Raw genomic sequence first — 25,341 nt, 5'->3', positions numbered from 1 at the left:
TGCCTTTAAGTTTAAGGGTCCGCAGGAGGGAAATCTTGCAGTATGTGGACCTCTCCCGTCCCCAAAAGCCTTCACACGCAGTAGAATTTGAGCAAATATCTTTCCTCTATTCTAGGGGGTCTTATTTTTTTTCTCTTTTCAAGGGCCAAATTTTTTTTTAACCAGTGAAAATAAGGTATTCTGTGTTTTGTTGTTGTTGTTGTTTTCTGTTATTTTTAACTGGCCATTTACTTTTCAAACATGTTCGGCCTGGAGACTCTTACTGACTTAGAAATAATGTTAGAAATCAAATGTTAGGGGAAAAAATTCAAGGATACATGAAATTGCTTATAATCAAAAAATGGTTTTAATTGGAAGGACCATCTAGTTCCAACCCTCCTGCCGTGGGCAGGGACATCTTCCACTAGACCAGATTACCAAGAGCCCCGTCCAACTTGAACTCAAACAGTACCAGTGATGGGACATCCGCAGTTTCTCTGGGCAGCCTGTGCCTGTACCTTATATGGAATTTCTTCCTTATGTCTAATCTTAATCTACTCTCTTTTAGTTTTAAACCATTATCCCTTGTTCTATTACTACATGCCTTTGAAAAAGATTTCTTGCTCTTCTTCTTATGAGCCCCCCTTCAATTATTGAAAGACTGCAACAATTTACCCACATACATGCCCCAAAAAGTGATGTCCTCTTGAAAGGGTCTTGGTAGCCTTCCCTATTCAGCCTGTAGTCTCAGCAAAGAGATTACCTGTACCGTGTTTCCCTAAGAGACTTAATAGGACATGGCTACAGAAAGGCAGCGCACACATTGCTGTGTTAACTCTTACATTCACCAAGAACACTAGAGTGCTTTGCAGGGAATAGCTAAAGGTCCATATGCTGTAGCCACATTAGTACCAAGCTGTTCTGACCAAGTAGTACCAAGCTAACTGACACTGTTATTAACTAGAGTGACAAAATGTCAGCATTGTTCTGAGAGTGTTTATCCACGTTTGGCCCGGACACAAAGATCTCTGCACAAATCACTACTAATCCATGTGAGCACGTGAAGGGTGAAACTACAGCAAAGAAGATGGTGTTTTGCCTTTTAGCCCTGCAGAAGAGCACAGATAGCTAGAGAATCTGAAATTTTATTTGTAAGCACATTCCTGATTCTTCCATCCAGAATACATGGCATGGCTCCATTCATGAAGGGGAGCAATTGTTTACAGTGCATTTTCCAGCCTACAGAATCACAGAGATTTTCACTGGCAGAGGCATTTACACAAATGACTCTTCAGAGGCTGTTAAAATAGCGCAATTACTTTCAAGTGCTGTACAATTTCTGAACCTCCCTCAAGTACATTGGTGTAGCAGATGATGTTAAATTGAACACCACAATGTAGATTAACAACTTCTCACACAAGTTCTGTGTGACCATAAAACCCCATTTCTTAAATACATCTAGCTTGCTATTTTTTTTCAAAAAGACTGATGCTTCAGCAAGCTTCTTTTGAATAAGTTGGTACTTTTAATGAGTTGGTACTGATAATAGGTTATATTTCATGTTTTATATTGCACTGTATTATTTATTCAGTGTTCAAGCTCACAGGTAACAAGAGAAACCTAGAAGACACCTGGGAAACAATGTCTTAGCAACTAAAGAAGTTAGAGTAAAATGAGCTCCAAAAGACAGAAATAAAGTCATTATATTTTAAATGTGTTCTGTCAAAACTGCATTGGTGAATTTACATAAACAAATTTGCAACATAAATCCCTGCTGTGAATTAGAAAATATTTGAATGTTAGCAGCATCTCTGTTTGCTTTTCCTCTCCAGTGAAATACAAGCACTGAAGTGCTTCAGATTTAAGCTCTTGTGTTCCAAATGCTTAATTACACAAGTAGTTCCATTAAGGAGGCACCTTTGCGTGAAGTGGGTTGAATGTTTTTTATCATCATGCTCCTATTTTTATTTTTTGTGAGAGGTAGGAGAGGCTGCATCCTGAGTTTCCTTACCAAGAGTAAAGGAAGCCCAGGAAGATGCCAGCTGGAGGTTTTGCACAGGTTTTCTCCATGGGAGTATGCAGAGGCCATGTCTACACAGGTATTCAGCACCGACTTTGTGCTACAAGACATTCCTAAGAACTACACCAGATTTGGGGAAATGTTGTAAAGGGTACAGGCTTGTTTTCCAACCCCATCAGCCTCAGGACAGTAAAGCTCTCATGAGCTCCCTCTGTCAGGAGCCCACAGATTCTTTCCCCTCCAACTGAAAAGAGCATGGAGAAACAGTCACTAAGTCAATTATTTAACCTGAGAGTTTCTCATGGTAGTACAAAATGGTGTAGGATGGACCCATAAGTCATCCACAGGGCCTGATCTCTGAGATAAGCACCCATGAACCTACCAGTTATCTTTCTTTGCTCCCAGGCCAACATGGAGAGTGTGCTCCTATGCTGCCCTCTTACAAAAGAGACTGGGGCGTTCTGGTCTTTGCCACAGCTTTTAAATGCTTTCTCAATTTGTCATCCGAACTGTTCTGGCCCGTTGCTTAATTGGGGTCACAGATTTGAAGGTTTGTGTTAAATAGCAAACCTACCAAATGAATGCAGACAACAATATTGACGGTTGACTCCCTTTTGGGCAGTACAGAAGCTTAAGTAAAAACAGTGGTAAAATCAAAAGCAGATTGACAGGATCTGAAAGAGATCTGAAAACATCCATTTCAGCAGACACGGCCTTGCAGATGGGTTAGTGGGCTTACTAGCCTATGCTGTTCCAATCTTAAAGGCCCCTTCCAACCCAAACCATTCTGTGATTCTATGATTCTGTGAACTGCAGAAATGGAAGAGAACAGATGAGTTGCTGCTGCCAGAAGATGCTGAAGCTACTTTTGAACATAGCAGACTACTGGGAATTTGCTTCCCAAGCAAAGTTCTGTGCCTGGGGAAAGAGCGAGGCTGCAAGACCCACCAGGAAGTTTCCTCCACAAGACATGGAGGAAACAATGAGAACTGCAAATCCAAGACTAGTTATCAGCTTCTCAAGCTTCACACAATAATTACATTGATTTTACGATTAAAAGCCAGAATACTGCTGAAGGATATAGACACTGAACACAGTCCTAAATCAGCTGTTAGAGTCAATTGGCCTCTCCAGACCCTTCCTGAGAGGTATCAGATCTCCACAAAAAGCTGGACTGTAAAATCTAATGATTCTCTAATTCCTTCCTATGCACCAGAGAACGTTGTTCTGTTTGTTCAAAACTTTTATGCTGTTCCCAAGTCCAAAGAGGCACGAACATTTTAATTTTTAATCATCCATTTAAAAAAAGCACCAAAAGATCCAGGGCAGATCTACCAAAAACTGCTGCATACAATCTTTTCAGAAAGTGTCCTTGTGCTCTGGAGTATTTCAGTAATAAATCCTCCAAGACAGTCAGAAATCTACCTGACAGCTTGTCATCATAAAACCGTGACACAGCTTTAATCAATGCTTGATGGCTTAAAATGGTGCAAAGGGAACAGAAATAACTACTGTTCCGAGTCGACAGATTTTCACATTTGCTTTGAACAAATATCAGTGCTGGCAAAGGGCTTCGGAAAAATCAGGACAGACACCACAGATTTGCTCTTCTGCTTTTCAGAAGAACTGGACTCGAGTGTCTCTCCAAGTTGTGTGCTTAAAATCATTATTAAATGATGAATTTCTTTGTTATTGTCTTTTCAAAGAGCACGGGAGGAGTGACTAATTGAATGTTCCTCATTCTTGTTAAAAAAGCAATAAGCGTCGCTTCCCTCCTCCCCCATCCTTCAATCACACCTGAAGATCCTATGTAGGTATGTAAGGCTGAGGTTTTCTTTTCCCACAAGGTGTCACCAGAGATTAACTTCACTGTACATCTTTATCAAAAGAATTTACGTGTTCAGTTTTTAAGATATAAGCAAAACATTCAGATCTTCTATGTGTGACTAGAATTATCTGTTCAAGTATACAACTTTGTAATGAAATAGATCCAACTAAAGAAAATTACAATGGGGTAATATCTAATTTTGAAGCTGCATAAAAAATCAAGAAACTGTAAAGGGGTTTTCCATTTCTTTTGCTTACTACAAAAATATTCAAAGTTTCTGAGGGCATTTTCTTCATTTTACCCGTGTTTGGCGATTTATTCCATACGACGAATGCATCCCATCAGGAATTCTGTCTCTCTTCTGAGCACCGGTCATTACAACTAAGAATCCTTGTAGTAGATTCTTAGATTGTGGGTTGTAGAAGAAAGATATGATTGCAGCTTTGATTCTACACAATGTTTTTTGGACTTGAGTCTGTGCTCATATGGGGTCCCAGGAAAGCCCAAATAGGGGAGCTTGTGGATAGAAGAGCTTGTCCTTGCCCTTTCATTGAGCCTGGAATACAGGTTGCCATATCTGCTGCCTGTTCAGTCTGTTCAGTTTATTGGGATGGTTGAAATAAAGAAGTCTGTATAAGTTAAAGAGTATTTTACAACAAAGCATTTCTCTTCATCGGCTCAGTGGTGCAGTATGTGGCTTAGAAAACACCACAAGAAAAATGCTTAAGGCCCCAAACCCTCTTTCCCACATGCTCTGAGGTTTAATTCACTGTATTCACCAAATTTAAAATTGTTTTGGTGTGCATATGTGGTGAAAAACAATACACTGTCTTTCTCTTTGGTTCAGATGTCTTAACGACCTTCCTACCAAGCATATTTGGTTCGCAAATGGGATTGTGGATGCTCTGTGGGCTCTCTCATCACAGAATTGGGTAAATTGGTTGAATTCTTCCCCTATGCTCCCACCTGTAAGGAAGGCCCTGCCAAGCAGCCTGCACACACTTGTTTCAGATAGGAACTTAGTAACATGAACAGAGCTAGAGAGCAATAAACTGGCTGTTAGAAGTATTCTGCAGGTGGAGAGGCATGAAAAGCAGAATACCGTATTTCATTGCTATGTTGTATGCAGTGTTAAAAGCACAAGAGAACTGTTCAAAGAAACAGGAAGACACTGTACCTACAGATCACTGCTCCAGTGGAGCCACACAGAAAATGGATCTGATGCTGCTGGATGAAGAGAGAAAAGATGTTTTGTGTTTTATCGTTCTAAAGGAAGGTACACGTGCCATTTCAGCAGTGAGCTTTTTCCCCTGTCACATGAACTGAGAGCACTGCCATTGCTCCTGCCCATCCTTATCCTCACCTGGGCTTTTATTTGGCTCCAAACAGTGTAGGTGGAAGCGTCACCGAACACAAGACCCTTATGCCATGCACAAGCATGTGTCATGCTGGAGGAGAAAGGCCCAGCTTGCCATTTGCCTGCATTTCTTTTCACACGGGGAGGAGGGACTGCAGATGGGCTGAGGCCTGAGACACAGACTGCAAAGCTGTCTTTGAGGCCAAAAGGGAACTTGTCAGAGGTGAGGGACAATAGCAGTGTGAAATAGCAGCAAAGTATAGCTGCTCCCATGCGTTAAAACAGAGCCATTTCTCCATCTGGAGGCTGTATTCCTAGAAAAAAGCTCAGTTCAGAAGCCCACACCAGTGCCATCACCACGCACACCCAGTCAGAGCCCCAGGCACCACTCTCTGCACCCTGAATTTGGGCTTCAGTCTGCAGTGGCAGCTCTGGCCTCGCATATTCTCCAGTGGCACCTGTGATACAGATGGCAGTCACTTGGTGAAATGAGAATAAATCTCACTAAAAGCAGCAGCATTCACAGACAGGAAGATCCCATGGGAGAACCATGAAGTGGGAGCTGGTGCTTCAGGTGAAATCAAGCTGGAAGCACCAGGGAATGACATGCCCAGGGCCAGGTCCTCATCCCATGCCACTCCTGACCCCTTGGTGTCCAAAGCTGTTAAAAAACAAACAAACAACAACAACAACAAAAAAGAGTCCAAGCGTCCTTGCCAGATCTGGGAGGCCAAAATGAATGATTTCAGGGGCAAGACTGAGACAGGAGGTCTCCAGGCCACTGTTAAGGGTGCTTGGTGGATGCCCCACATCCTGTGTGCTGGATGGACTCCCCTTGCATGCCCCCATGCTATAGGCGCAAGTGCAAAGAGATGTCAAGATAGACCTACCAAGAAAGAACAGGGAGAAGAAGAGTGGTAATGAGACCTTTGTTTTTTTTAGTCATATAAAGAGAGAAAGTGAAACCTCAAATCATCTGCTTTCCTTCGAAGAAAAACTTGTGCTTTCCTAGAGGCAGTTATCTGAGAGGATCATTTGGAAAAGAAGCTCAACATTGCCCTGTGTAGGCATGCTCCTGTTTGTGCATAAAATATTGGGACTACACTTTAATCAAACAAATAATGAAGCAAAGAGCTACAGAGACCAGTCAGACAACCCATCTGTCAGTGTGTCACCATTTATATGATTCGGCACACAACAGTACACAGCATAGCTGTTGTCCTGCCAGTGTCATCTCAGGAAGAGTTCAGCAGTTAGAGTTGCTCACATCAAGCTTTTGTTACCAGTACAGTAACAGAGGGCATCTTTGTTTGCCCCAGTAACACTAAAGCAATTGGTTCAACTTTCTCTGGAGGAAAGCCTTTTTTTGTAACACAGATCACTGTGGAAACACCGAGCGGGAGAACTGCTGTGGTGGAAAACGAACCTGCTTTGTAGCAGAGGTAAACATGTTGTCTGTATGGTATTTCCCCTCCTCCTGTGCTCTCGCAGAACTGGAGGAGTCAACAGGAAACCAACTGGCTTTAGGTAGAGCTGATATCTCAGGGTAGGAGATTGCTTTTTTCAGCCTCTGTTTCTCTGCCTGACTGAAAGTATACAAGTGCAGGAAACAAGTAATTTTTACTGCATGTGAACTGGCTGTATTTTGGTCTTGGAAGCTGTAATAATGTCTACTAGAGTGCCTTTAGCAGTAGAATTTGCTCTCTTGTATGACAGGTCTTATGTTCTTTTTCCTCAGTTACTGAAAAGAAGAGTTCAGGCACCAAACTGCTCTCTGTGCTTTGACTACTCAGAGAGGACAACTCTCATCCACTCTAACTTTTCTAGATGAATCATTGGACTGTGCTGTACCATAAGCTATCTTCACATCGTTTTTGGCAGCTGCAAGGACAAAGCTAGCCTTCTAATCTTCCATGATACTGTTTCTCCAGTTAAATGCTGCATTTGCTCCATGAGTTAACGTCTTCACTGGAGGATTAACCATCAGCCATTTCTTCTCCTCTTTGAGCTCTTCACAGAAACACATGCCCAGAGAAGGGATCTAGGAAGGAAGGATACAAGCAGCAGTTACTAGCAGGGTCATTGCTTTGGTTTTGCAGCAGAACAGAAGAGCAGATTCTGAGACCATTCTGAAGACAGAGCCTGGAACATTTTGCCACTTTTGAAACAAACTGAAAACAGGCTGGATTCCTGTGGTGCAATAGCTGAGCTTGTGCCATCACCTTGAGCTCACACTTGGATTTGAAAATCAATATGTATTCACTCCTTATGCATCAACTGTGGGTAGTAAAAACACGTCTAAAGACTGAATTCTCCTCTCAGTAATACCAAGGCAGATGATAAGGAAAACTGGAGTGAAAAAATCTGCCACTGGTGATAGTACATAAATAAAACAAGCAAAAAAACCCTACAACAAATTCTGAAGGGCAGGCCTCACTTGTGAAGCTGGTAAGAAAAGCCTTCTCTGCTTTGCACTTTAGCTGAGCACTTAAGCTGTGAACTTGCAGTGACCTGAAAATGTACAATTAAAGAGTCACTTACTGAATATAGCTGCAGTTTATGTTCATAACACTATGAGGAAGAGAGGGAAGGCTCCTAGTCCTGCTTCTATAGTTACGAGGCTCATGCCAGAGGCAGAGGTTTCCATGCACCTCACACACATAGCTGCTACCTGATACTGACTTCTCATGGGAGCTGAATGAAAATCTCCTAACATGTTGTTTAACAGGACAAAATTCTTCTCTTGACCACTAGTTCTATGCTAAAACTACAAAAGATTCCCTTTGTACCGAGAGATCTAACGTCAATGGTATTGACATACAGTTACACAAGTCTCACTGCCTGGGAAAGCTCCAGAGTGCTGAAACACACACAGAAAGCTGCCTGCTGAATAAAAAGTCTTCTTACCTTTCGGACCACCTGGGCAAAGTCGTTGCTGTCCCTGGCAGGGAGTCCTATCAGAGGTCGGGTGAAAGATGCCAAGGAAGAGCCATGCCCCACAATGAGGATGACACCTGAAACACCATGGTAAGAAAAGAAAGGTAGTTAGGGGGTTGTCTGACTTTGCAGACATCTTTGGTAATGTGGCAGGGTGTACTGTGCTGGTCAGAAAAAGCCCGATGTGTTGCAGACATGCCAGATAGTGAGAAAAAGTATTTACTAAGCGAACAGCTTTCCAGAAGAGTAATTTTCTTATGCCGATCTCTTGTAATTTTTTACTGTCTTCTATTTAATTTTGCTTTTTCTTTTCTATTCTATAAATTGTCTTTATTTTGACTCTTAGTACAGGCCAGGCCAAGAACTACAAGCCTACCTTGAACTCTGTGCAAAACAAATAATCCATGATAAATGTGCTTCTGTTGACAAACCCATGCCTATTCCTGATACTGGAAGTGTCTGACAGAATATGCAAAGATCTGAAACTTTTACCTTTGCTGGGGCAGGCAGTGACGATCTCTTTTATAACTGCAGAGCTTCTGCTCACATATTCCTCATAACTTTCTGACGGGACCAGAGAAGAGAGTGGGATGTTTCCCCTGGCAATATAATCAGAAATACGTGTTAATCTAGATGAATGAATGGGCACACATGAGAGGAGGCACTTGGTTAAAAGGATGTGGGTTTATCCGCTGACTTGACTGACATACCGATACCTCAATGATTCACGTTAAATCTTACGCCTACATCTTGTAGTTGATAAAGCACCAGAAGCAGGGAAAACCATGCTTTAATAAAACACCTAGTTTACAGCGAAGGTTGTTTAAAGTTTCCCAGGAGCTTCCTTGACCCCATCTGTGTTCATACTTGGGAAAAGATGGCAGAGCCTACCGTGCCTTGATTCACCATGGCTGGTGGTGCCAAGGATAGGCAGCTGGGGAGGCCAAATTCCTAGTGATGAGAGCCCTACCAGCCTCCCCAGGGCTGTGGGACTAGCAAAATAGTCAGCAGGACAACGGTGATTTGCTGCCTCTCAACAATTTCCTTGCTTTTCTTGTCTGATGCTTAAATTAGGGATTCTTGGCAACAGAATTCAGCCTCCTCAAACTCACCTCCTATTTTTCATATCATCCTCTGAATCTGAGAGCTAGAGAAGTTCACAGCCATGGCTGGCAAGTATGATTATATGATTAGCCACATGCTGTGACATAATCCAGAATGTTTATTTCTTTCTACAAAAAACTGCCCTGCCATTTTGATAGTCTCCTTTTTCAGTGAATAGACAGGTGAGAGATTAGATTAATATATTGTAGTAAGGTTTGATGTCACAATTACAGCAGAACAACTGCAGAAGTAGAAAATAAGTGGCAAAACTGTGTAGCAGGGCCACGCTAATTGTTAATCATATTTAATATGAATTCCGGCCAGGTGAAGTCTGCTGATGGAACAATCCGGGACTTGACCCAGGTGAAGGCTGTCCCTTGAAGTGAGTGAATATGGTAAAACTGCCCCTGCAACCAGAGGATTTTGAACCCTGTGCATGACAGGAAGAAAGTGGCATCAAATGTGCAGGGTTACAGCTCATCCTGACTGCTTTTGCCTGGACCCGAGTGAGCTGCAAGGGCCCTAAATGTTGCAGTTGGCACTGCTGCAGTGCTTAACTCTCCACTTCCCACTGCTCTACACCTGCACTCTGTCCTGGGTGGAAATTTGAGGAAAGTGACCTCAAATTGAAAAAACTGCTGAAAAACTTTAGAACGACCTATGACCCATGAAAAGGGAAGATTTTATTCTTTCACAAAGTTTAAAATGGAGATGCTCACTTGGCTGTAAGAAATACATTATGATCTGAGGAATTTCTTTCCCTCTTTCTTACACACGTGGGACACCTCAGACACGCTCATTTTTCTTAGCTGAGCAGTTTCCTGGAGCTGGCTGTGCACTGCACACACAGAGCAGACCCAGAGCACACAGTGAGCAGCTAGGTAAATTGGAGCCCAATCATTTCCTGCTCCTCTGTGGTTTGCAAGTGCTCAGAAATAGCATCAGTCCCCTCTCTCAGCTCTGGGGGCCCCCAAAAAATCCTCGCTGCACTCAAAACCATAACAATGCCCTCCCCAGCTGAATTTGGCATGAACTGGCCTGTTGCCCACCCCCAGATCACAAGGACAGCTGGCTCATGTTGGGGTGGGTCACCTCTCTCAACCCAATGGATACGAAAGCAGCACTAGGGCAAGGCTAATTCTGTATGCAAGCTTCAAGTGTGTGCCCATTTCTAAAAATGCCCGTACTGTCTCCATGTTAAAGCAACAAAGCTGACTCTTGCCATGAGACAGAAGACTGCGCATCTTTGGGAATAGACCATGCAGTCTTGAATTTGATTGGCATCATCCATTGTTTGCAATGTCCCTAATGACATATAGACAGGGAGGAGGTACCTCAGGGAAAGAACTGGCTTTAACAGCTGGACAGGAAGAAATTACCTGTAACTTGTATCTATGTTGTAAGAAGCCTCTGTCAGTTCTGTGAGAGTCATAAAGTTTGGAATTGCTTTGCTTGCTTCCCACTTGGTCCATTCAAACAGTCCTGGTTCCACCCTGATTTTGACTTTTTGGTCTAATTTAAGCCCTGCAAAGACAAGCTGTATTTCTTAAGAAGGTACACTCAAAGTGTTACATTTGGGCAGTACATTCTGCCTTGGTTGCTGTATTATTTTCATTAACCAAACAAACTGCTTATTGCTGAAAAAAAGAGGATCATGTTATTTGAATGAAGCCAACATATTCTTGTCTGACTAATGTTAGGGCACAAAAAAAATTGCACTATTTTTATTATTATATCATGTTATAGCTACATTGCTACTATTGTTGTTGTTATTTCTGGAGTTCTCTTGTGATACCTTAAAAGTACAGAAGTGAGCAGAAGACCTCAGCAATGTTTCAATCTGAATAAACTTTATAAAGGAAATGTCTTTTTTTACTCATTTTTATATAACATTTTGTACAGTGACCCTCTGTGGGGCAATAAATCATTCTACAGCATCAGAAATGTAATTGTGTTGTAAAAAGATACATTCTTTTGTTTATTATTCTCAAGAGAGGTCATGGGATTGCACCATTTCCCATAAGAAATGCACACTCATTCTACTGTAGATGTAAGGATGATGACGAACTGTGAACCCTTCACAGATCTATTAGAGGGGAGAGGTGAGGAACAGTGAGAAGAGAGAATGGCTTACAGTAAATAACCACAGAGTTGTACACAGAATCATTAAAGTCAGAAAGACCACAAAGATCATCTAGTCCCTGGGCAGCCTATTCCAGCACCTGACCACTCTTTCTGAGAAGAAATGGTTCCTAATATCTAACCTGGACCTCCCCTGGCACACTTGAGGTCACTATCACCATAACTTCTCTTACTATCACTGTTACCTGGGAGAAGAGGCCAGCTCCCATCTCCCCCCAACCTCCTTTCAGGTGGTTGTAGAGAGCAACAAGGTCTGCCCTGAGCCTCCTCTTCTCCAGACTGAACAACCCCAGTTCCCTCAGCCGCTCCCCATCAGACTTGTGCTCCAGATCCTTCACAGCTTCACTGACTTTCTCTGGACATGCCCCACGGCCTTGATGTCTTTCTTGTAGTGAGGGGCCCAAATCTGAACACGGAACTTGAGATGTGGCCACACTAGTGCCAAATGCCTGCTGGCTACCCCCAGTGACTTAATGGAAGTTTGACAAAGACCTTTCCATTTTTTATGCCTTACCTTGTAGTACATGTTGGGCTGTTTGTATGCAGCGTAGGGCGGGTGATGAGTACACGTAGCTGACAGTCACCTCCTGGTCCAGCAGAGCTTCCCCTGGTGGGAACAGCAATGTGAGGTGCTGTTTCACTAATCACACTAAGTGAGAAACTACTGCAAAAGTGTTTCAGTAAAAAAAGCTGGGACCAAGTGTTGGAAAGGTAATTACAGAAGAATGTCTCAAAATCTGCCAACGGCAGATAAACATCTGCACCGGACTTCTATTGTTAACATCAGACGTGCATGCTCAGGGTGCAGAAATAACTTTGTTTGGTGAGCGAACTGAGTCAGACTGACCCATATCACCCAGCCAGCAGTTTTATCTGTGATGAGCTGACCACAGGCTGCTGACCATGAAGCTGTGTCCTCCAGCCAGTCCCCTCCCTCGGTGACAAGTGAATGAGATATTACTCCCTTGTAGACGTGCAGCAGGGCACAGGTAGCGTTGCAGTTTCCTTCTTTTAACTATCTTGGCCAGGAACTGGCAGACTGGTCTCCGAGATGAACTACCAGCCTCTCTCTCTATTTTACTGTTTAACAAGTTCTTGCAGCAGTTGTCCATCCAGAATGGTTGTCACAAACAATGCTGCTAGCAAGTTTCTCTACTACTAAGCCAGTGTGAGCTTTGACAGATGATGAAAGTTTGCTTCCCAAACCCACACAGTTGCAGTAGGATATTATCCACCTTACCTATAAGTCTTGACTGGAAAACACCGCAGGAAGATAAAGGAGGATCATGCTCAAAATGCTTCACGCTGTCTTTCCGTTTTGGTAGGCTGGAAGGAAAGTTGAGGTCTGCTCTGTAGTATTTTCCTAAAACAAGGTGGAACATTTTGCTGTGATGTGAGGGAGGCAGCAACAAAACACACTGGCTGCCTTTCATTGTAATGGCTCCATTCATTTTGAATTCTCAGCCCAGAATTATATTTCTGCTGGCAAATAAAAACAGGTTGGAGCCCTGTTAAAAACCCCAGTGACTACTAATTACCTCAAAGAGATCACTTAAGTTCACAACACTGACTTGGGAAATCAACTGTCCTAACAAAATAACACCTCTTCTGCAAGCTCCAAAGGAGCAAAACAAGGGAGTGGAGGAGAGAGAGCACAGAAAGGTGGAGGTGTCTGATAAGCCCCAACCGGGTCATTTGAGTAACTAATGGTAGAGATCTTATGTTTTGTGCTTCTGTCAGCGACATGTATGAATCATTAAAGAGCACTGTTTGTTGTGTGGTGTTTATCCAAAACAAACATAAAGGACAGCAGGTCACAAAGGCCAGGCTGGGCCAGGCTCTGAGCAACCTAGTCTACATGTAGATATCCCTTTTCATTGCAGGGGAGTTGGGCTACATGGCCTATAACGGTCTCTTTCAATTCTAAGGATTCTATGATTCTATGACATGATGATGGTTAGGTACAGGCCAAAGAATGGTTGTGCCTGACTGTGCATCATTATTCACTCTTCTGTGTCAGCATTTACATCTACAGGTAGAAGCCTGTATCCCCTTTAGTTGTTACTGGGGTAAAGAAGTTTTGGCTCAGGTTTGCTCAGAAGCTCCCATTGTATTACTTACCATTTGCAGTTAAGCACTGTTGAAGCCAGGATTTCCCGAAGACCTGATCAACTCTTTCCCCATGGCGCATCACCAGCACACCCCTTCGCAGACTGGTGTTCTGAGAAAGCTATATAAAAATTACTTTCCATTACAATATTATATACAACCTGCATGAAAAGTCATGATTTCTGGATGCTGTCTAATAGAGCAAGGACCAGCACGGCTGTCCCAAGAGAATAATAACAACCACAGAGGGGGAGAGAATGAAATTGATAAAATGGACTAGAATATTTAGGACAAAAATAAGTGTGACTAGCTCTCTGTTGAAAGCAAATGAAGAATATCTCTGATCTTCATGGGCTACAGGTTAGATTTAAATTCGGTGATTATTCTAGTGAAAGGTAGCGCTGATAAATCTTTTAATTCCACTGTGGGAAGGAGTTACATTAGTACGTATTGTGTAGTTGGTATAAACAAAAAGGGAAAGTAGCTAGCTAATTTGAGTCATAATATTCTTTTCTAACATCAATCTAATCCTTTTTTTCCAAATGAAAACAGAGATTTTACATCTTTCCAACAGTGTATGGTCAAGTCATTAGTGAGCCCAGGTCTCATCTGAGCCCTTGTTTTCCGTTAGTCTGTACAAGTCTACAAATATGTTCTAAGTATGTAGGAGTTAGTTTACAATGAATGTAGACAGATAAAGATAAGGAAGAATGGCTCAAAAGCTTTAAAACTTTTTAAAGAGCAACTCATCACAGTATTATTGTTGCAACACCAAGGTTAGTGATGCCTATCTTCAGTAACAGAGAAGGGAATTCTTAAGAAGTGGTATGAGATATATATTCATGTATTTTGCTAAATACTGCTGCATTTCTGCCGTAAGGCACTAATGAACTGCTATGAGATCAGAGTTTAAGGTTTTGTGGTCTCAGTATTCTGCCTGGGAGGTGCTCAGAGGCTGGGGAAACTCCTAGACTGAAGACATGCACATCTGCAAAACGTGTTCCCCAGGGCAAGCAGTGGCTCTGCCATGGATCTGAGCAACATAAGGGGTTAAAGAGCAGACATGAGCTGGTGGAAGGACATGTGGCTCTTGCAAAAGTTAGTTTTTTGTGAAAGATGGCAAGTATACATTACATATACTACAAAATATTTATGAGATATGGTACTGTAAATACACGTGCAATGTATGCATATGCTACATATATTCATTACAACATAACATGATCATGTTAAGGAGAACCAGGAAGATAGTATTAATTTAATACATGCTTTTACTTAATAGCATGTCATGCACAACTACATGGCGAAGATAAGAAATAAAATCCCAACTACCTGAAGTGAAAGGACATCAGTTACACTCCTTGACATAACAGGATTACGGAATTCTTCATTCAGCTTAACATTAGGTTCATTTGTGGATTGGGTGGAAAATTTTGAAGCTGGCACAAAAGCATATTCCCTGTAGAAGAAGCAGAAGCAGTGCACACACAACATATGGGCACACACAAAAATAGAAGAGATTTTTAAGTCCGGATTTTGTCCATAGGCATGTGATAACCACGATTCAATATTCCATTCAATGTCTTTCACACACATGCAATCCGTTTTATCACTTTGTTCAAGCTCTAATCTGCCTAGTAAAAATAAGAGTAAAATTATGTGAACTGATGACATATATTGGGTGTAACTTTTCTGAAGTTTGGGCTTCAAGCAGTAAAAACTAGCTGGTTGTCACCAATTTGAGGTGAGGTCACTGAGCCTCTAAGGGCTCAGTGTGAATAAAATCTATATCTCTTAGAAAAAATAGCTCTAAACTAGAAGAATCATTTGCCACACAGGAAGTCAGTGAGATGCCCTGCTGATAAAGGTTCAATTGACAAAGCAAGAGTGAGCACAAGGTGGTGAAGTAAGATTTGCATGGTTTAATTCATTTAATTTCAAGTTGGTTTTGCTACCTTCTGAAATGAGACGAAAGAAGAAACACTAGAGGCACTAAGGGGCAGGTTGGATGGGGTCCTGGGCAGCCTGATCTGACAGGTGGCAGCCCTGTCCATGGGAGAGGGTTGGAGCTGGGTGGCTTTAGGGTCCTTTCCAACCCAAATCATTCTGTGATTCTGTGCGTCAGGTTATTCAAGAGCACAGAAAGGCTATCCTTTGAGCAGCTGGACTCCAGGTTTCCATGTGCATGTGTTCTATCACTTCTCGTTAAGTAATTCCATTTTCCCACCCAGACACCAAGGTCCCCTCTGCTCACCTCACTTCCAGCACTCTCCCAGCAGCAAGGAGGAACAGCAGCTGCATAAAACCCCAGCACCATGAAACCCCATCTCCTGCAGAGTGGACCACAACCAACCTGTGCTTAACCCACGTGTCTGACTCGTTGGCTCTCTCTGTGTAGTTTTCAGGAAGAAAACCCCTGCACCCAGTCTGGTGCGAGGTCCCGATGACCCAGCCTTCGCTGACTTCGGACTGCTGCGTTGGGTTGACGTAGATGAAGTCCCCAGCGTTGATCATCAGCTCATCAATATTCTGGGGCTTGTACTGGAAGAGAGCCCGCAGTGTCTGGTGGAAGGACAGAGCTGGGTCAGGCTGGAAGGGCTGCAGCATGCAGGGGACATGCTAAACCTGTGGCAGCCACTGCCATCAGCACCATTTCCCACACTGCATCTTGCTCTGACTTGGTACTTCAGCAGACAGATAACAATAAATATGCAGTGAGTGTAAAAATAGTAAAAATTTGTAATATTACTTTTTTTTTTTCCTGTAATTAGTGTGGCATATTTGAAAGCAGACTCAGCAAAAGAATTATCAGCTATTTCAGTGAGTACTTGCAGCTCTCTCAAGTCAAAATATGAGATTCAAAACAAAACAATGTACTGGTCTGGATAAAAAAAAAAATAAATAGCAGTTGTTCATCATTCTGTAGTTTAAATTTGGACATGAAAACTGGAAAAATATTGGCTGTTTTAAACTAAGAATATGGTAAACTGAAGTTGACCGGGGAGAACTGTGCCCTGCTCACTGATGTTTAACCTGTGCCTTTTTCATCATTGCTGAACAATACAAAAAAACCCCGCACTTGTTCTGCTGAATGGAATTATACTTCCGAGAAGTGATTTGACAAGGAAATGTTCAAAGGTCATCATTTCCTGTCTCTTTTATTTTCTCATAGCTCATTGTAAGATGAGTTCTTCTGCTGCAGTTTGAAATTGTATCTTGCTGACATGCAGGTCAAGCAGGTAACCGTAAACATATCTCCTATAGACTGAACAATACAGTTTTTTCAGCCTAAAGAGATATTTGAAGCAGCCATACATTTTGAACTCTGTACTGTGCATGTACTGATTTTCTCCACGGAAAACAAAACAAAACAAACAAGATGACTGCAGGAAATATTCTATCTACAGACCCAGAAATTTAAGAAACCCAGTGACAGTACCTGGTAGTGCACAAAACGCATGTCCCTTGAGTAGAGAGCAGCTACCCAGTGGCAGGTCTCCTCTGGGTTAATGTATTTGGCGAGTTGCTCCAAAGTCTTCTGGTGGTGAGGACAGAACTTGTGAGCCAAGGTAAGGTGGAGCTGCTTTAGGCAGGGCTTCACGTGACAGTCTAGGAATAAAGCAACCAACTTACATCATGACTTACCGTGAAGGCCGTTTAAAGCTTTTTTTTTTTTTTTATCCTGCATGCTTTGCATGATTCAGGAAATATCTTTGCAATTAGTAGACGAGTAGACCATAGTCTTATTAAATAATTATTTTACCGGATGTCATGGCTTTATTCATGCCAAAATAATTCAGAAATCTGGACTGAATTGGAGCCTTGGCTTAAACTGAGAGGAAAAACAAACTGTTGGAATTCCTTTCCCAGTCTGACGTATAGAATTTGTCTTTCCCAGACCAACCTATCCAAGGGCTGTGGCATTTCAGTCTCCACTGATGGCTGAAGTTTCCCAGTGTCATGGGAAGTGTTTAGATGGTGCTTGTTGCACCAGTGTCTGGAAGTACGTGCCTGCTCCTAGGAGGTTACAGAGGTCTCCCTTCCTTAGTTCCGTAAGCTTGGTTTAAAATATGCTTCTGCATTTCCTTATTGTATTTATTACCCTGACAACTGTGAATGTAAAAAGCGCTTGACCCACTGGTGGTATGAGTGTAAAAAATTGTTTGCCCTTGCTGTGCCTCAGATGAACAATTCTGGGGGTGCGGGAGATCCCCAGCTGCCACACAACCACTGAAAGGAGATGGGTGACTCAGATTCAGGAGACAGACTTATGTGAGCACGAGGGAAAACCCAGGCCTGATGGGCTGCATTTCTTTGCTTTTTCATTTCTGCCTTTCTCCTCAGCCTGGCCACAGAGAGTTGAATATCCCCAAGGTGGAAAAGTCTGTCTTTCCTAGGCTGCATATGACACAGAGAACTGGATATGGTTATGGTTTGGTTTATTTCCTCCAAACATGTATTTTCTCTTTTGTTTCTGTCCTCACACAATCATGGCACTGGTCCTTGATGAAGAAAAGACAAAGTAGAGGTTGGGTACAGAGGTCTAGGGGTATTTAGGAGTAGAGTAGACCTCTTTCTATCGTATATATCCTGATCCTCATGGCCTCTCAAGTTACACTGACAGACATTTCAGCTTGTGGGCCGATATAAGAAAAGTAAAGGAAAGAAAACCAGATAATAACAAACCCGATGAAGCCAATCCCACAGAAATTACTCTGTAACAGCTCAAAATGGAATAACCCTCTGGTCATTTCAAAACCCATTGTGAGCAGCACAGCATAAGTGCCCGGAAAACAAAGATCTCATATTGTTTTAAGGGATTGCTGCTTGAAAGATATTGCCAGATAAAACCTTTGCCTGGGTTTCCTAAAGAAGAATACATTTATGAAGACTTCTACTGTTTTTCTTTTTTTTTTTTTTGTCCATAGAGTTCAACAAAAACCTCCTAGACAAAAGCAGCATGTCTTCAAAGTTGAAATCAAGCTCCTCTAGCCACACTGTTTTTGAATCTGTAGGAGGAAAATGTGCTTGCCAGCAGTAAAACATCTGCTACACTGCTGTGGAGACATGGGAGATGGTTTCATTATTGTGCCTAAGCATTTGCACAACAGCCCACTCATTTTCCCTCTGATGTTGATCCCACCTGCCAGGGCTGAAGCCTCTGAAGAGAAGGCCACAGCAAACTCTTTGAGGACATTTGCGTCGCTGTCACCAACAAAGAAACCAAGGTAGCTGGTGGATGAGTGTAGTGATAGGGAAATAGTTGGTGGAAATCTCTGTGCAAAGCTGTTGCAGATTCTCTTTAAGATGTCATACAGTAACTCCACTTTCTGGTCTTCACACTGAAAGAAAACAAAGGAAGGGCATCCTTTACCCAATAAGATCAACAGCCACTGTGGCAGCCTGTCTTGTAAAGTTACACCAGAGAACAGAGTGGGCATTACTTCCTGAGAATGATAACACACCCATAAACATGCCTGAAATACCTGGTATTAAATTTATTAATATTGGGCAGCTTGATCAGCAGTGTCTTGACGCTGTAATAGGAGATGGGGTCTTTTACTGTTAAGTGAAGGAAGAAAAAACAAAAGATTTTACCATCTGAAATAATCTGAAATGAGACAGAGATCATGACTTCTCTCTTCAGCTCTAAGGAAGAATTTTTATTATTGTTATCCTACAGTCCTTTGCTCCGGTAAAAAAAAATCTAAGAGCTGAACAACGCACATAGGAAAGTCAATAAGGAATCTGTGTAATCTTTGTAATCTTTTGTCCCCTAAATACACCAAATTAAAGGACTGTACAAAGCCATGCTTCCACAAAAAAAGTGTCAATTAAACAATTTAAGAAGTAAATAGAAAAAGATGGAATTTGTGCCATCCAGCCAAAGTCACAGACATTAATGATAATCCAGTTCCCCACTACGTTTTTTTTTTTTCCTTAGCAGAGCTATTTGCTCCTTTCAGGTGCAGGAGATGCAGGGTGTCAGGAAACAGGAGAGGTTGGGCTGGGAGGTAGAGGTGGGAGCAGGGCAGTGAGTCTCACATCCTATATGGGAAGCAACCGGGTCAGCTATCACTGACAGCTGAGCAACATAGAATAGCACTAGAGGGTGTGCATTTATCCCTAGAAACATACTACCTGAAACAGAGCTGAGGTGTGTGAGGTGAGGTTTACGATTCAGGCGTCTCTGCCAGGGTCAGGCCTTTAAACTCGACACTTCTCAAGAGCACAGCATTTGTTATTAATGTTTTTTGGTTTGCATAATTGTGACGAATGGCTGCAGGGCACCACACTATTCTATATTTTGCAACAAAATGCTTGTATTTTCGTTATGCTCAGCAGCATGATTTCACATCACGGTATGATTTACAGAATTATTTTGTGCAGCTGCTCTATAGCAATGGTACCATAGCAGTAGCCTGTTGGCCTGGACTTGTCACATTGTCCAGTTCCACCAGTAGTCACTTTTTGTGCCTTACCGTGAAGAAGTCACAGAGTGTGATGTGAGGGAAAATCTCATGGGCTCTGTTCTTCCCGCACTGGCGCTTGCTCTCCTTCCAAAACTCTTGCAGGCAGTTATACAAGTGGCCAGTGGGGCACAAATAAAGAGCATACTCCTGGGGGATTGGATCATCCAAAGAGGGATCGTTGCAGTGAGAGTGCAACCTGAAATCAAAATATGTCACACAGAGAAAGCATGTGAGCCACCTACTCTTCTTTTCTTTGCTTCCTTGGGTGTGCACCATGAGGTCCCACGAGACACAAGCACCGTGCTGAGACAGGGAGAACATTTACTGTGACATAGCTCTGAATGCCTGTCTGGCAATGCCCCATGCATGCACACGATCACAGCTCAGATACTATAGCCCTATTGCAGTGAGTAGCCCATAATTAAGAAGGAGGCTTAAAACTGGGGACAGATGTCTGCCCAGAGCAGCCAGTCCCCCAGTCCTGTGAGACATCACTGTGGTAAAAGTAGTTTCTTCTGCCCAGGAGTCTCTTTGCTCCCCAGCTCTTGATTTACCCCAGACCTTCTTCAAATAACCTTACTTCCCAGAATTAGTGTAAATACAATTATTTCTTTCTCTGATGAACTAAAATGAAATACAAACAAACAAACAAAACTCATATGCAAGGTCTTTAAAAGCAGCGAACTTCAAATTGAGTAACAGAATCAGTATGCAAACAAGTATTTTTAGTCAGTTTTAATGTGAAAGCACTCCTTAGAAATCACAGGTGCTTACCATTTTGCAGCATCTTCTACTGACTTTTGACCAGTAGCAACCAAGGCTTTTTGCCTAGAAAAAAAGCCACAAACCAAATGAAAACAAAGTGGATTCATCAGAATAACAGAAAACACTAAAATTGTTTTCTATGACTGTAATAAAATAAAGAATGGACATGCTGTGACAACCGATTCTATTTTTCACCACAGTGTATATCTATAATAACCTAACCTATAATGACAAGGTTATTCCCAGCACATATTAATGTTCTTGAAGGCCTCCAGACAGTCTGCTCCACTGCATGTCTTTAATTCCTTACAGACTGGTAAGCTGCCCTTTCCACAGAATGCGTTTTGGAGATGTTTCTTAGCGCCCCTACTGATTAAATGGGTTTCCTTAGGGTTGGTTTAGTTCTCCCTCCACATGCTATAAGAACAGGGTTTGCTCTGTTGATAGGATAATTAATGAGAAGCCCAGATTCAAGTGCCAGATTCAAGTTCACACATACGACCTAAAGAAAACATACTTATTTGGGGTTTGAAACTCTGGACTGAGGATTTCCCTTGGCCCAGAAGAGAGCCAGACCCAAGCCACAAGTTAATTCCGAGATAACATACAATATCTCAATTTTCCCCCTCTTATGCAACTGACATTCTTGGGGATCAAATTTGTTTCATGTTTCCTTTTCATAGAATCGTAGAATCTCCTGAGTTGGAAGGGACACACAACAGTCATCACGTACAACTCCTGGCTCCACACGGGACCATCCAAAAATCAAACCCTGTGTCTGAGAGCATTGTGCAGATACTTCTTGAACTCCAGCTTCTTGGGGCTGTGACTGCTGCCCGGAGCAGCCCGTTCCATGCCCACCAACCTCTGATAAAGAACCTTTTCCTAATCTCCAACCTGACCCTCCCCTGTTTCAGTTTCCACAGGTTCTATCCCTGGTCACCAGAGAGAGGAGAATAGCTAGAGCATTCAAAATGCCATTGACATCCTTTATGTGACAGAGTCTTTGTGAGTAAATGCTGAGTTTTTGGAGGGTGAAGGATTCCCAGTGTTTAAGTAGTACCTGCACCCATGAACCTCATTTCCAGCCCTGCAATCCACCTGTAAACTTCTCAGAAGTGACATGAAGGGGAATGATAGACAGTAGAAATGGAAGAAAAACTGCCAATTTACACATCTGCTTATCCTTCCTTATTTCTGGAGGTTACCTTTTCTGACTGCTGTGTCCTGAGGGCATCCATTTGTTTAATCTAAACCTCAGAGTTTTATCTTCCCTCCATCCATATGGCACCTGTGCATGCACTGGAGCACCATAAGTGCATTAAAGAGCAAGTCTTAATCTTCCTGTTGTTGCTTCTTCCCAGACTTTTCTTTCTAATGCAAAACTACATATGGGCTTGTTAAAAACGATGAAATATGTATATGTGCACATGCAAACCATACTTGGCTTCTTAGTGGAGGTTCAGCACAGCTGAAGATGATAACTTGAGTCTTTCCGCTCAAGCTCTACCTTCTACCTTTCTCTTCTCTAAAATTAAAATTGACTACCATGGCCAAATCAATCCCAAAACAATGAGCTAGTTGATCAAAGTGACCCTGTTTCCTCTGTGACCTGTCTTCTTTTTTTTTTTTTTCTGCCTCCCTGCTGACTCTCCCTTCTCTATCAAACATGAACAACTTGTGTTTTCGTTGTGCTCCCCATGCAGCTTTTCCTGTCATACCCTGCTGGAATGTAAATGCTTACTGCTGTTTGGCCAGAACTGCCAGCCTTTGTCACCTACTGCTACACTCAGTGTGAGTCTTTTATCACTTTATGCCATGCTGCTCCTCCCATTTGGAGACAAGCTCTTTGTAAACAGCCCCAAAGACAAGCAGAGCTGGACAGCAGCTTTTCTTTACATAGACTCTGTGTAATCATAAAAGTAATAAGACAATTGGAGACCTGAGGCTATGGCCTGTCACAATGCTCAGCATCATCTCCTTGCTCCCCCACGCTCCTCTCTGTGCCTCTTTCCATCTTTCATCCCATCGTATAAGTTGGTATTACGATGCTTTCCAGCAGGGTTTCTTAGCCCTCAGTGTTATCAAAACATTAGGATGTAATTAGACATCCTGTGCTTCTAAGATGAGCAGTGGAGGTTAAAAGATAATGCATACAATAAATTCTGTACATGCCTAATTCTTTCAAATAAACAATAGGAATAAATCATTTAAAATTTGCATGAAATATAATATATTTACAGGGAGAATAAGCTGGTTCTTTCCTAAAGCCGAAAACAGCAATCACATTGCAGTTCTATCAAAGCATGAGATATTCATTATGCTCATCTGCTGGTAGGCTCTATCCTCAAGTATTTGTGTTCTTTCTGAAAATGTTGCTTTTGCATGATGGTCCTACATTACAAAGGATTTCCTAATATTTCCAACAAGCCTTATTTTTCGTAGGCTAGGATGTCACAAAAGAGCAATTTTTCAGAACTTTCTTTTATGTCTGAAGCCAAGACCTACAGAAACAGCTACAAGGTTTTATAAACTACAGTCCAAATTTTCAATGTGTTGAAGTCTGTAAGGGCCAACAAACAAATAAATAAAGTGCTTTCCGTCTTTCTGCCGTTTTATGTTGACCTGCATTGCACTTTGTTCACTATCTCTTGATTTTGACCTAGAAAGCACAAAGCCAAGTCAATCATCGGAGAAAATGTTTTGAAGGCAATTTGAAGAACATAATATACAGAATAAAAACTAGACCTTATTTTGGGGTGACCATACTTATACTATCTACTAGAGAAATGACAAGACAGATTTGAAGCTCCACAGCTAAAATTCCACTGGGCATAACCAGGAATAAGGAACCCACAGCTTCCCTGTAAACTGTGCGCACATCTAAAGATGTTTCACTAAGCACCAGGTGTTCCTAAAAAATTGAGCCTGATCAACTTGTTTAATTTTCAATCTAGTATCAAAATGGAGGTTACAGAGATACTGATATCCTTTTTCAAACACTTATATGAGAACTTCTTTGACATTTTAATAAAAGGACTTATTTTCTTCAGTCATAAGTCCATGGCAAAACTGACTGCCACCACATAGTCCAGACATTCCCTTCAGAAGTTTGCTGATGCTCTGTAAAACCTGCAAACCTCTCTTTCTGACCAGAGCCATATCTGGGGAAGGAAGTTACCACCAAGTAACTGAGTTTTTATTAACAAGTTTTTATTAACTGAGTTTTTATTAACTCAAGTAATTGAGTTTTTATTAACTCAATTGGAAGTGCTGCCACCAGTTCATCCTCCCTCAGATGGAGCTGCCAAGGACAGGGCCTGACATTTTCCAGGTAGGACATGCTTTTGAAACAAGATTCATTTTTTGGACAAAAAGAAAAAAGGACAGACTCGTGTGGCATCTTGTTAAGGAAAGCTTACCCTTTTAAAACAGTCACCTGCAATGAAACCTAGCAAGAACTTTTTTTTTTGCCAGGTCTGAAAAAAATTTTGTATAGAAGCTACATCCACATTTAGTTCCTCTGTAATAACAGTGGTAAGTAGAAAAAAATGGAAGGATTCATCCCAAGACTGAACTATAGATATCAACTTCTTAACTCATTGTGAAGCCTCTCAAACTCCAGGTGCAGAAGAGCGTGTGTCTTCAGATATACAGAATAGTTTTAGAAATGGATACAGAACAAGTTGCTTTAGCAATAAGATCAATACACAGTGCTCTACAAGGTATTCAGAGTGAGACAGACCTGTTCCTCCTTTGGAGACATCACCCCCAAGAAGCGGCACGTTCTCTTGATGGAAAACGCAAGCTGTCTGCATTTAAGTAGATACAAGAAATACCTCTCACTGTACAAAAGCAGCTGAAAACATTACTCACGCGATGTGAGCTGGGAATCCTTTGGCCAGGAGAGACTCGAGGAGCACAGAGGGGCTTTTGCTCCTGTGTTTGTTGGACACCTTTGCATACAGCTGTGTCTCAGCCACCGCCATCTCCTCCTCTCTCCCTCTAGCTGTGCTCAGCGCTGACAGAAATTAGGAGGGGGAGGAGGGAGGGAGCAAGAAAATGAGAGAGAAAGAAAGAGAAAGAGGCAGCTAAAATAAAAAAAACCCTCAAACTTCTTGTGATCTTCTCTGACAAAAGCTGACATCCTGTTTTCATAACCTGTGTGTCTTTGAGTTTTTGTTTTAAAGCAGTTAAAAAAGCAAAAGTATCTGCAGGCTGTTCCCATCTGCCCTAGTAGAACAAGACGCGTTGTCCAAGGAAAAATGTAAGAGTCAGGGTGGACTTGCTTAACAATCTGAGAGTGGATCTCTTAGCTCTTAATTTTAAGTTCTCTTCTGGAAGCCAAGATATCCACCTCAGCTTCTACTGGAGAGGGAGGGGACCTCCTGCACCATATAAGAAGTTATTTTGTATGCTGAACTCATTCCTCTTGGGCTCAGCGTTCATATTCTCCAGCCTCAGCTGTACTTGGACCCCCTTGTGGCCGCAGCCATAGTCCACCTGCTGACAAGTAGTACAACTATAGTAGTACAGTAGTATAGTAGTACAACAGTACAAGGACAAACCAGGAACCCCATCTAGACACAATGCTCTGGGTCTGTGCTCGGAGCAGTTCAGAGAGGCA

The 25,341-nt window shown here is 42.2% G+C and overlaps 1 protein-coding gene across 2 annotated transcripts; it reads right to left on the bottom strand.

Annotated features, from left to right (window-relative positions):
- Positions 1–323: 323 nt before the first annotated feature.
- Positions 324–24,767, bottom strand: UBASH3A (ubiquitin associated and SH3 domain containing A). Of its 2 annotated transcripts, none has more exons than NM_001321557.2 (14): positions 24,591–24,767; positions 20,724–20,777; positions 19,959–20,145; positions 18,620–18,818; positions 16,916–17,085; positions 15,830–16,038; positions 14,809–14,935; positions 13,489–13,597; positions 12,608–12,730; positions 11,882–11,974; positions 10,605–10,749; positions 8,614–8,720; positions 8,092–8,198; positions 324–7,225 (listed from the first exon to the last, which is right to left on the bottom strand). In NM_001321557.2, exons 1-14 carry the CDS (start codon positions 24,701–24,703, stop codon positions 7,088–7,090), a joined length of 1,881 nt encoding a protein of 626 aa, NP_001308486.2. In that variant the 5' UTR covers positions 24,704–24,767; the 3' UTR covers positions 324–7,087. The 2 variants fall into 2 exon arrangements, with proteins under 2 accessions (NP_001308486.2, XP_004934641.2); XM_004934584.5 differs by having other exon boundaries at positions 6,346–7,225; positions 13,489–13,588; positions 24,591–24,718.
- Between the last annotated feature and the right edge of the window lie 574 nt (positions 24,768–25,341).

Source organism: Gallus gallus, chromosome 1, assembly GCF_016699485.2.
Source record: "Gallus gallus isolate bGalGal1 chromosome 1, bGalGal1.mat.broiler.GRCg7b, whole genome shotgun sequence".
NCBI classification, from domain to species: domain Eukaryota; kingdom Metazoa; phylum Chordata; class Aves; order Galliformes; family Phasianidae; genus Gallus; species Gallus gallus.
Note: the sequence above shows the minus strand (reverse complement) of the source record. Positions and strands in the feature narration are given on the sequence as shown.